The 11,257-nt window shown below is 43.5% G+C and overlaps 1 protein-coding gene across 2 annotated transcripts; it reads left to right on the top strand.

The window, feature by feature from the left end:
- Positions 1-2,990: 2,990 nt before the first annotated feature.
- DDX5 (DEAD-box helicase 5) lies at positions 2,991-10,497 on the top strand. Of its 2 annotated transcripts, none has more exons than XM_035342230.1 (13): positions 2,991-3,137; positions 4,621-4,786; positions 4,941-5,037; positions 5,134-5,267; positions 5,390-5,455; positions 5,888-6,029; positions 6,117-6,277; positions 6,438-6,610; positions 6,831-6,941; positions 7,164-7,225; positions 7,308-7,367; positions 8,613-8,837; positions 9,303-10,497. In XM_035342230.1, the coding sequence occupies exons 1-13, from the start codon at positions 3,130-3,132 to the stop codon at positions 9,683-9,685; spliced, it is 1,788 nt and encodes a 595-aa protein (XP_035198121.1). In that variant the 5' UTR covers positions 2,991-3,129; the 3' UTR covers positions 9,686-10,497. The 2 variants fall into 2 exon arrangements, with proteins under 2 accessions (XP_035198121.1, XP_035198120.1); XM_035342229.1 differs by having other exon boundaries at positions 3,008-3,161.
- The last annotated feature ends 760 nt before the right edge of the window (positions 10,498-11,257 follow it).

The following is an 11,257-nucleotide window of genomic DNA, read 5'->3' as shown; positions in this document are numbered from 1 at the left end:
TTGGGAAGTGCAGGGTAACAATAATGTTAGTAAGCGAAGGTGAAAACTACTAAAAGTAAAATCTAGAAGATCTTGGCTAGAGAAGGTTAGTGTGCTATTAGGTGCTAGAGTACAGGTTTTTGGAGGTGTTGAATGGTAAAAGTACATAACCATCCTTACTATGAAGCAGTATAGAGCATTGCTTAGGCATTCTGGAACTTCCACGTTGCATCAAGTCATGCAAAACTAGAAATAATGGTGCCTTTTATCCTTCAGCTCCCAGAGCATGACAGAAGCAGCTGAGAACCTAATTATGACTGTAGAAATAAATGACTGGCAGTAACTAAACAGAAAATGACAGCTGTAATAGTCTGAGGACATAATTTGTAGGTAGATAGTTAAATGTACATATCACTTTAATAAAAACAAAAGAGCTTCTGCAAATAGAAACAAATACACATCAGTACTTCTGAAATTAATACTAAAGCATAGATTTGTTTGATACATACACAGCTTTGTAAAGTTCTTTTTGATTTCCTTTGCGTATGTTTGCTCAAAGTAAGAACAGAAGAATCAACAAAGATGTTTAACTTGAAGGGGTGGAACAGAAATGAGGAAGTTTCTTGTCAAAGAGGAAATTAAAAGGAGTTACTTGCAGGCTAAAATGCATGCAGGCAAGGCTGAAATGATCAGAGGCTCCGAGCTTTTGTTTATTTTTTTCAATTCTTCAAAAACTTAGCCAGGTTAAAGAGCGTGGTAACAGCAGCCATATATATACAAACAAAAAAAAATCAAGATGTGTTAAGCTAAATTTAATAGAGAAGATCTGATAATTTGCTATTAATTTTCACAGCCTTTACAACAACTTTTTTTCAGACTCATCAGAATGAGGAAGTCTGTACGAGCAGTAGGTAAAGAGTGTTAGTTAAAAGGAATATTTTGGGAGATAAATCCATAGCTTGCTTCTTTACATCACTAACTCCTATTGAAAAAAAAAATGGAGGAGGATCCCCTATCAGAAATATACAGGGGACAATATTATGAAATCTAGTCAAATTGAAGTGCTACTGAATGAATAATAATAATAATAAAAGATCAGGTAGTATTCCAAATTGCTGATCTGCTAGCGATAGCATGTGACCGGTTCCTTAAGTTCATCTCAGAATCAGGAATGGAAAGAAATAACTGGCTTAAGTTTAATTCTGGGGAATCTGTAGTGAACTTTAGGCTAAAATGTATGCTCCCTATGCCAAGGAAGTTGAAAATGCAGTAAACACAATTTCCAGACACTAGTTACCTGCCTGTGGAGATAAGCCATAATATTAAACTGGGAAAAAGCAAACCCAGCTTTCTCAGAAACATTTGTCTCAGTAAGATTTTTTTGCAAAAGTCAATAACTAGGTATATGGGGAGAACCTAGTTAATATAGCTGATTGTATATGTAGCATATGTGAATATCCAAAAAGCTTTAGAAATGCTTTATTCAAGGTCTTCTAAGGAAAAAAGATAAACTGATGAGATTTTAAAAAAAGTAATTAAATCTCTTTGTTGATCTGCAGTTTTAAGGCAGAAAATATATGAATAAATAGACAATTTTCATAACAAAGTTCAATACCTTTAGAAGTGATGTAGAAAAGATGTTTAATAAGGGCCTTGCATTTTAATTACACTACCCAATGTATCAACAGCTGAAGCTGGCTGAGGAGTGTCTAAAAGTTTTCATGTTACTGACCAAATGAAAATGTGGCAGGTGAAGTCTGGATAAAAAGCAGTATATATGAAGAAGGAACAGCTGTTACTGTTCATTGTGCTACTTTTAAGGAAGAGATCATGGAAATACCTAGTGCTGTTCCAAAAAAACAATAAAATAATAATAATAAAATCTACAATCTTTAGGCCTGATCAGAAACATCATTGTGCCTTCCTATGTAAATCTGTGTGGAGGCCCAGATCTTGAATGCTGTGTGCACTTCTTGTCACTGAAGTGGCAAGGTTTATCAGAAGTGTGGAACTGCTTTTAAAGGAGAAAAAAAATAGACTGCTGTTTTGGCTTATAAATGAGGTGACTTAGAAGATATTAATGTACAGGACTGGTATAAATAAATATAAATTGATTATTCACTGTTTAATAACTTTGTTTTGTGTCCCTCGTTCTTATCTGGCAACATGTCGAAAATGAAAGGAAATGTTTCTAGGTAGTGTACAATTAAAATCTGAAGCACGTTGTCATGGTATGTTAGAAGCTGAACATTAATAGAACAAAAATGGGAGGAAACATATGTAACTGTTAGATAGTGATTTTTGTCTCAGAAGAGCCTTAAGGCATGCATTGCGAGAAGGTGGGAGGATGTACCCGGGAGGGCCGTTACAGCATTTCCGACCTTGTGTTGTGTTTGTTTGCGTTGGCCACTGCTGGGAGCAGATGTGGGCAACATGGCTGCTTCTGGTTTGGGTTCGAGTTTCACGTTTTGTGCTCAAAGCCACAGGTGGCAAGATACCCAAGTCCCTAGCCAAGCAGGGAGGATAAGCAGCACCGCAGCCACCTCGGGTATTTTGTTTGTTACCCCTGTGCTAAGCAGCCTTGTCCTTCAGTGTAGCAGTAGCCACGCTCCTTGTGACCTTTGAACCGCTTTACTGTGGAATCGGGAGATCAGAACAGAGTTACTGTTTCCAATGGCGTGTGTTTATAACTTACGCAGGCGCCCCGCGTGTACCCGCACAGGCCGCTGGCGGAGCCCTTCCCCTCCGCTCCCCTGTCCCCTCAGGCCGCCCCCCGCGGATCTGCGCACGCGCAGCCGCTCGCGCCCTTCTCGGGGCGGTGACGGCGGTGTTGGCCACGCCCCCAAAGGGAGGGGAACTTCCGGCCGGCCGCGCCGAAGCTGGTCAGTCGGCCGGGTCGCAGCCACGCCCACAGGGGAGGGGGCGGGGACTGCGGCCGGAGGGGGCCGCTTACATAAGAGGAGGGGCGGGCTCTGCGCCTGCGTCACGCGCCGGCTCCCGGCAGCCTTTGCGACGGCCACTATATAACCGGCATCCGGGCGGCGAGGCGCCCCACAGTCAGTGGCCCCCGACGACGGCGCAGGATCTTGCCGTGCCCCTCGGCCGCCCTCTGTAGTCACCGGGACCGCCTCGCCCACCGCCACCATCGCCATGCCCGGGTATTCCAGCGACAGGGACAGAGGGTGAGTCCGGGGGCCCGGCTGGCGCTAGCCGCCGCCAGCGTCCGGACTCTTGAGCCCGACCGCGGGGGTTGGCTGCGAAGCTGCCTAAAATGGCGGCGAGCCCCGGGGGCTGGGCCCCGCAGCCCTTCCCCTCAGCTCTCTCCGCCTCGAAGTTTCTGGAGCTTCGCAGCGGGCAGCCGGGGGGAGGGGGAGCGGCCCTAGGAGCCCCGAGCGGCGCTGGGGGCGGGCTCCGTGCGAGGCTGGACGCGGGGCTTGCTCCGGGGGCCTTAGCGCGGCCCCGGCCGCGTACCGGGGAAGGGGGGCGCACCTTTGGGGGGCCCGAGGCCCCTCGGGGACGTTCCCTCAGCACGGACAGCCCCGCAGGGTTCCGTCCCGCACGCCCCCCCCCCCCCCTCCTCGGGGGGCCGGATGAGGTTTGTGGGTCAGTGGGTTGGCCGGGCGCTCCGCCGACGGCGGGGGCTCGGGGAGTCGTGGGTAGGGCGGTTCCCGCTTCCTCCCTGCCTCCCCTCGCGGGGGACGGCGGCTCAGGCGGCTGCTGGCAGAAGCCGGCCGGCTCCCGCTTTGTGTTGTGTAAGCGGATGTTAATGGCCGGCCCCGCCATGCGGTGACTGAGGGGAAATCAAAATGCCGGCTGCTGCTGCTGCCTTTGTTCCTCCTCCTCCTCCTCCCCCCGCCCAGCTCCGACTCTAAAATGGCAGCGGCTGGAAAATGTGGCGTAGACAGAAATGAGAGACAAAGGAAACAGCGCTGGCAGGAAGCAGCGGCCGCTCAGCCCGGTCCCCTCTGGGAGCGCTGTGTAGTGTGGAAGGATCGCTCCCAGTTCGCAAAAACTGGGGAGCCGTCGGGGTAGGGGAGGGAGCCCCGTGCTTGGATCCGGTTTAGCGCTCCTCAGCATGCGGCTTTGCTTCGCATAGAGCTGCGCCTCAGGGATGCCAGAACAGGCTTTCGAGACGAGCCTTTTCAGAACAGAAGGACCTGACCTAAAATGTAAACAGAAAATGTGTGGTCTCATAATGTTTGCTTACAGAGAGAAGTCTGTCCTTCAAAATACATGGAAAAAATTCTTACGGGAAAGTTGTCCCGAGCTTTTATAACAGACCCTGCCCACTTTCTGCAGGCTGATATAATAGGAGTGTCACTTGGGTAGGAAACCATTTTGATCATGGAGTAATACAGACGTGTTAATGTTCTTAATTTGCAATTTGCAAGTAGGCCTTGTAGCTTCATCTTACAGAACACTGCAGTGTAACGTGTTAGCGTAACTTTTTAACTAGAAAGATAAGCAGATAATGGCATCCACAACTTTAATGTTTTGGAAATTTTAGTATCATGTAGATAAGGTTGATAAATCTGAATTGTAAAGTCACAGGGCAGATTACAAAGATAACAGTTAAGTTGTGGAGGAGGAAGAAGAAGAGCAGAAAGTTTATTTTGGTTTTTAGATTATGTTCTTCTCTAGGTTTGGAGCACCTCGTTTTGGAGGAAGTAGAGGTGGACCTCTTTCTGGGAAGAAATTTGGAAACCCTGGGGAAAAACTTACCAAAAAGAAATGGAATTTAGATGAACTGCCCAAATTTGAAAAGAACTTCTATCAAGAACATCCTGATGTAGTTAGGCGTACTGTGGTATGTACCCGATTCAACTCATGCAAAAGTAAACAAATAAGTACAAACATGCTGAGGGTCATGGGGCCCAGTAGGCTTGGGGTCGGGGGGGGGGGTAACTAAAATAACTTTGGCATCAAAGCTTATTTCCAGTAATGGGATTTTTCTTTTGCAGCAAGAGGTTGAGCAGTACAGGTCAAGCAAAGAAGTCACAGTTAGGGGCCATAACTGTCCAAAACCAATAATAAACTTCTATGAAGCCAACTTTCCTGGTAAGTGAGGAAAGCCATACTGTTTTTTTGTTTTGTTTTGTTTTTCAAGCTTGATTAACAAAGTGCGAGTTAATAAATTTTAATTTTCTCTTGAAGCAAATGTCATGGAAGTGATTCAGAGGCAGAACTTCACTGAACCAACTGCTATCCAAGCACAAGGATGGCCTGTTGCCTTGAGTGGATTGGATATGGTTGGAGTTGCACAGACTGGATCAGGGAAAACGCTGTCTGTAAGTTTCCACTTGTGTAGAGTATTGCTAGGTTTCAGCAGTGGAAGTACAGCCTGGTGTACAGCAGGCTTGAACAATCCGGAGAAGAGACTGTAACAGACATTTTCTTTTCTTCCAAACAGTACTTGTTGCCTGCTATTGTGCATATAAATCATCAGCCATTCCTAGAGCGAGGAGATGGACCTATTGTGAGTATTTCTAAATGAAAGAGGAACATAATTGCTAAAAAAAGTTGAATTTTTTTGCGGTCCAATTATCCATGCTCATGAAAGTGCATAGCTTCACTAGCCTTTCTCTGAATAAGAGTTCCATGTTCTGGTGTTCTCCCAGGAAAATTCCATAAGCTTTAATTTGATTCTGTAAAGCTTTACAGGACAGGGCTAGGTGTCCCACTTGGAAATTGCATTTCACTGGAAGCTTGAGAGTTTTGGGTATCTTCCCACCTAAGATATGTGATTGTTTGGTAATTGTGATTCTACTTAACTTCTGCTTGTTTGGGCTACTCAACTCTAGTCATTCTGGCAAGCAACTGCCATATAATGACCTTCTGATTTAAAGCTTACATAAGACTAGAAACTTCAAGTAAATACGGAACTAAAAGCTGGGCATCTTACTTCCAGTGTCTTGTGCTGGCACCAACTCGTGAACTGGCTCAACAAGTGCAGCAAGTAGCCGCTGAATACAGCAGAGCATGCCGTTTGAAGTCTACGTGTATTTATGGAGGTGCTCCAAAGGGACCACAGATTCGTGACTTAGAAAGAGGTATGGATAAGTTTTGATGCATCTTGTGAAAACTGTGAAACTTTAACTGTGAAAACTATTTCAGCTGATTTACTGTTTGTTTTCTAGGTGTGGAAATTTGCATTGCAACACCTGGAAGACTTATAGACTTCTTAGAAGCTGGAAAGACCAATCTCAGGAGGTGCACTTACCTTGTTCTTGATGAAGCTGACCGGATGCTTGACATGGGATTTGAACCTCAGATCAGAAAAATTGTGGATCAGATAAGAGTGAGTATAAGTAGTACCTATATTTGTTGGTATTCCAGAAAGAAATGCCACTGTTAATTAAAAACAAGGATATCTCAGTTAACTCAGATTTGTCTGGATAGATTTTTGGGCATTTCACTGAACTCTGTTAATTTTGTACTGATACAGTCTCTTTCTCCAGCCTGACAGGCAAACTCTGATGTGGAGTGCCACATGGCCAAAGGAAGTAAGGCAGCTGGCTGAAGACTTCTTGAAAGAATATGTACACATCAACATCGGTGCATTGGAACTGAGTGCAAACCACAACATTCTTCAGATTGTTGATGTGTGCCATGATGTGGAGAAAGATGACAAGTAAGTAGTTGGTGGTGGCAGAACATTCAGCAGGTTTTTTAAAGGTTAATTTTAGCTTACATATCAACTGGGGTGAACTTATCTCAGTGGATTTTTTTTGACACCAGTCTGGTAGCCTTAAGAAAACTCAATGCTGAAAATGAGGCTGACAAAGCTGACAGTGAAGTGGTGATTGTATAGTGTAAGGATGAAAGCCCTAACTACCATCTCTTCATGACAGGCTTATTCGTCTGATGGAAGAAATCATGAGTGAGAAGGAGAACAAAACCATAGTTTTTGTGGAAACCAAAAGACGGTGCGATGATCTTACCAGAAAAATGAGGAGAGATGGGTAAGTCTATAATAGTAGCTTGAAATCAAGCGAGACACTCCAATAGGCTGAACGTGTTCTTGGTGATACTTCATGAGTGACCACTTAAAATTATGGTGTCAAAACTGACACTGCACCAAGTGTCAGCTGAGATGTTAAATCTAGAAGCTGTTTAGAAGTTGTTGGTAACTGCATAATGGCAGTACTCAATGTTTAGAAGTTGATCAACTCCTGTATTTTCAGGTGGCCAGCAATGGGTATTCATGGTGATAAAAGTCAGCAGGAACGAGACTGGGTTCTAAATGGTAAGTACTTAAGCAATTTTGGTAAGCCTTTTATCTGTTACTGGATACATGAAGAAACTGATGAGAGTTGCTTGTGTTACAGAGTTCAAACACGGAAAAGCACCAATCCTGATTGCTACAGATGTTGCATCCAGAGGTCTAGGTTAGTAAAACTCGTAATGCCAGTTGCCCAAAGTTATTTAAAGAAAGTCTATTGCTTTCTTTAACCTCTGCATTTTTCTAAGTTTTCTTCACATAAAGGTGCAGTCTTTGTGGCAAGGCCTAGGCATGACAATCGGAGGACTCGAGGGGGATGGAGGACTAGTGGAAATGATCGGCTGGCTGCTTCCAGTCAAATAGAGAGGTGAAAGCTGAGAGCATTGTGTGCCAGTAATCTTCAAAAGGCAAAGATCATCCTTTAAACTACTACCCCATAAACTGTTCTCTCATGAAATAAGCAGTTTCATTCACAGTTCAGTTTGCCCTGGTATTTCTCTTCTCTCCATGCTTTGCATGATTTGCCATGGTGCAGTACTGTTAGTTTTGTGCATACTGTCTGCTGTGATCTGTGGGTCTTTGAATTTCAGTGAGTTTGCTGAAATGTCGAAGAAAATAATTACAATGTTCAATGAAATTTTTTTTCAACCATGAAATGGAGAGAGCAGCTTTAAAATGTACTAAGCCTTGTACAAATTGGTGAGTACTGGCACATGAAATCTGAGAAAAAGTCCACCTCTCACTTTAGCAAGCGGGGCAGGAAAGCAATGGCTTTTCTAAATGCCTTTGAAAGTCGAAGTTCCTCCACCTATATGTAGTCGTCATGTCGAGACCTGCCAGAGAGAGAGACACATTCTCAAGTGAACCCTGGCTTCTTGGAAGCGCTTGCCTAGACGAGACACAGTGCATAAAAACAACTTGGTGACTTTTGGGGGACAGGTATGTTTTTCTTGCAGCTGCAGTTCAAAGGTCTTGGCAAGACGAGCAGTGTGGCCCTTTTTTTTGAGCTTCTGATGAGTGTGTATGTGAAGGACCTTGTATGTTTTTACTCTAAGGTCCTCAAATGAGCACATGAAGAGGCTGCTGTGAGCTTTAGTGGCCCTACTGCAAGAAGCATTCAGATGTCACTTGATGATTTGTAAAGGGGACTCTTGAGTTGGGAATGACAAGCAAATGCATACTCCTTTATGGTAAGGTTTTGGATCACAGGGTGGGTGATAAGACGGGAACAGACGGAGTGTGCATAACTTTCTCTTCCACAATATTCATGCAGAAATGGATAACTCTAACACTGTTCTTTGCAGCCATTATTTCATTTAAAGTGCTATTGTCTAACGTTTATCTTCGATTTGGCTGTTGTGGTGTGCAAAACTTTGTACCTCGCTTTTTGCCACACTGCAACGCTTTACAGATGTGGAAGATGTGAAATTTGTCATCAATTATGACTACCCTAACTCCTCAGAGGACTATATCCACCGAATTGGACGAACTGCCCGCAGTACCAAAACAGGCACAGCATACACATTCTTTACTCCTAACAATATTAAGCAAGTAAATGACCTCATCTCTGTGCTTCGGGAGGCTAATCAAGCCATCAACCCCAAATTGCTTCAGTTGATTGAAGACAGAGGTTCAGGTAAGTGCTGTTGGTTAGCCATGGTGCATAGCTTTCTTCCCAGAACAAACTGGAAGCTCAATTTCCATTTCCAGCCTCCCCAAAAATGGATATGGAAGGTAGCTTATTGGGCAGTTATGGTGACCTGACTAGCAACAACAAAACTGCCTGCCCCCACAGTGTTCCATGTGCTGTGGAGCATCTCTTAGTGAGCTTTTTTCTCAAGCTTTTTCCTTCATGCTGCTGCTCACGTTACAGCGGTAGAGTGTATGATTCCACAGTGGTTAAAGAACCTAACGTCTTCATATAATTCAGTGTGCCTAACTAGAGTCCGGTTAGTAACTGGAAAGCTTTCTAGTAGCCTTGCCTTGCTGGGGCAGAAAGTAAAAGATCATGACTAGCTGAACTCATTGGGTGGTACGTGAAATGTAGTTTCTATCGTGTGTGTGTATGTGTATATATAACTCTGTCTTGTCTCTTCAATAGGTCGTTCCCGAGGTGACCGACGTGACAGATATTCTGCGGGCAAAAGGGGTGGATTTAGTAGTTTTAGAGAGAGGGAGAATTTTGAGAGAACCTATGGTGCACTAGGAAAGAGAGACTTTGGAGCAAAAGCTCAAAATGGGGCCTACACTGCCCAAAGTTTCAGTAACGGAACTCCTTTTGGAAATGGTTTTGCAGCTGCAGGCATGCAAGCTGGCTTCAGGGCTGGTAACCCTGCGGGAGCTTACCAGAATGGCTATGACCAGCAGTATGGAAGTAACATTGCAAATATGCACAATGGCATGAACCAACAGCAGTATGCATATCCTGCCACTGGTGCTGCTCCTATGATAGGTTACCCAATGCCAGCAAGTTATTCTCAATAACTTAGTGTATTTAAATGTCTCAGTTTTTTTTCATAATTGCTCTTTATATTGTGTGTTATCAGAACAGGATAGTTATTTAAGAAATGGGAAACGCAGAAATGACTGCAGTGCAGCAGTAATTATGGTGCACTTTTTCGCTATTTAAGTTGAATATTTCTCTACATTCCTGAAACAATTTTTAGTTTTTTGTACTAGAAAATGCAGACAGTGTTTTCAAAGTAAATGTACAGTGATTTGAAATACAGTAACAGAAGGCAGTGCATGGCCTTCCAATAAAGATATTTGAAGACCGAATTTTCTTTCAGATGGCAATTTTCTCAACATGTGCACAACTTTACATTAATGGAATGTCAAATGTTTTTATATTAAATTCTAGAAAGGTTTCTCAACTGTGTCTGATTAAACATTTAAGCTTATATAAAAACCAGCCTTGCCTTGATTGGGCTAGATTGCTTAGCATGGCAGGCTCTATTTGATGGGGAAGAAATTTAAAGCTGGCTTCTAAATAAGTCAGAAACAGTACTCTTCCTTGTCTCATTAGCATAGGGCCAGTTTTTGGAAAAGATCAATTGGAGTAATGGTATAGCTAGAAGTCTTGCTAACCAAAACTCTGCTGAAGTGGTGTTGCTAATGAGCTTCTGCTACAAGTGTAGGAAGCTTTTTTGCAGCACCGTAACTGTTGCATATGTGCAGACTAGGCTTGAGTGTAATGTGTCTACAGCTGTCAGGCCTTGTGAGTTAGCATGCGGGCTTACTATGAGCTTCAGAGAAATGGGAAGATCCTAGCATTAAAATTTCAAATTATACTTAAACTGGTATTGAGCAGTGATTTATTTATTAAAGGGGGGGGGAGGGAAAGGGGCTGTTCATCAGTGAAGATGATGAATCTTTATCAATATTTGTACGTGCAGCTAATGACTCACCTCCATGCACTGCCCATGCTCAGTGGGCAACCGTTCTAAAGCAGTTCCTTGATTACGAGCCTATCTGGCAACAAGAAAAAAAGCCTTGATCCCAGTTTAAAGTGCTTAATGCTTTCATGTACAGTAGATTAAAGTTCCACTTAATGCTGATCTTCGGTTCCCTCTTCCCACTTAGTGGTAACTGATTAGTTTTAATGCTTAACTGCCCCTTAATGCATGCATTAAGGTTGAATCTGCCTGTAAAAATCAGGGCAAGATTCTGTCTGGGTTATTGTGAACCCAAGTCCCTGCACTCAAGTCTCTTGAACTTCCATTTTCTTTTGACTGTGCTTTGCTCTTGGTGACTTTCCTCTGAGGTTAAGCTTGTGCTATTCTTAACTAAGCTTGTGCTATTCTTAACTACACTGTAATCCATAATCCATTTTCTTAAATGTTTCTTTGTCTGTGGAATTTCATTACTTGGTAGTACTTTTTGTGATTATTTGTTGTTGCTATGAGAGCTTCAATAGCAGTCCCGTAATACTACAGTATATCTAAAGCTATAGTTAGTAATGTAGAAAGACTCTTAATTAACTTTGTGAAGCTAAATCAACTATAGTGGAAGGAAAAAAAAAATCCTCCTTTCCCCTTTAGAAGGGGGATAGCACTG

Source organism: Oxyura jamaicensis, chromosome 18 (genome assembly GCF_011077185.1).
Source record: "Oxyura jamaicensis isolate SHBP4307 breed ruddy duck chromosome 18, BPBGC_Ojam_1.0, whole genome shotgun sequence".
NCBI lineage: Eukaryota > Metazoa > Chordata > Aves > Anseriformes > Anatidae > Oxyura > Oxyura jamaicensis.
Note: the sequence above shows the minus strand (reverse complement) of the source record. Positions and strands in the feature narration are given on the sequence as shown.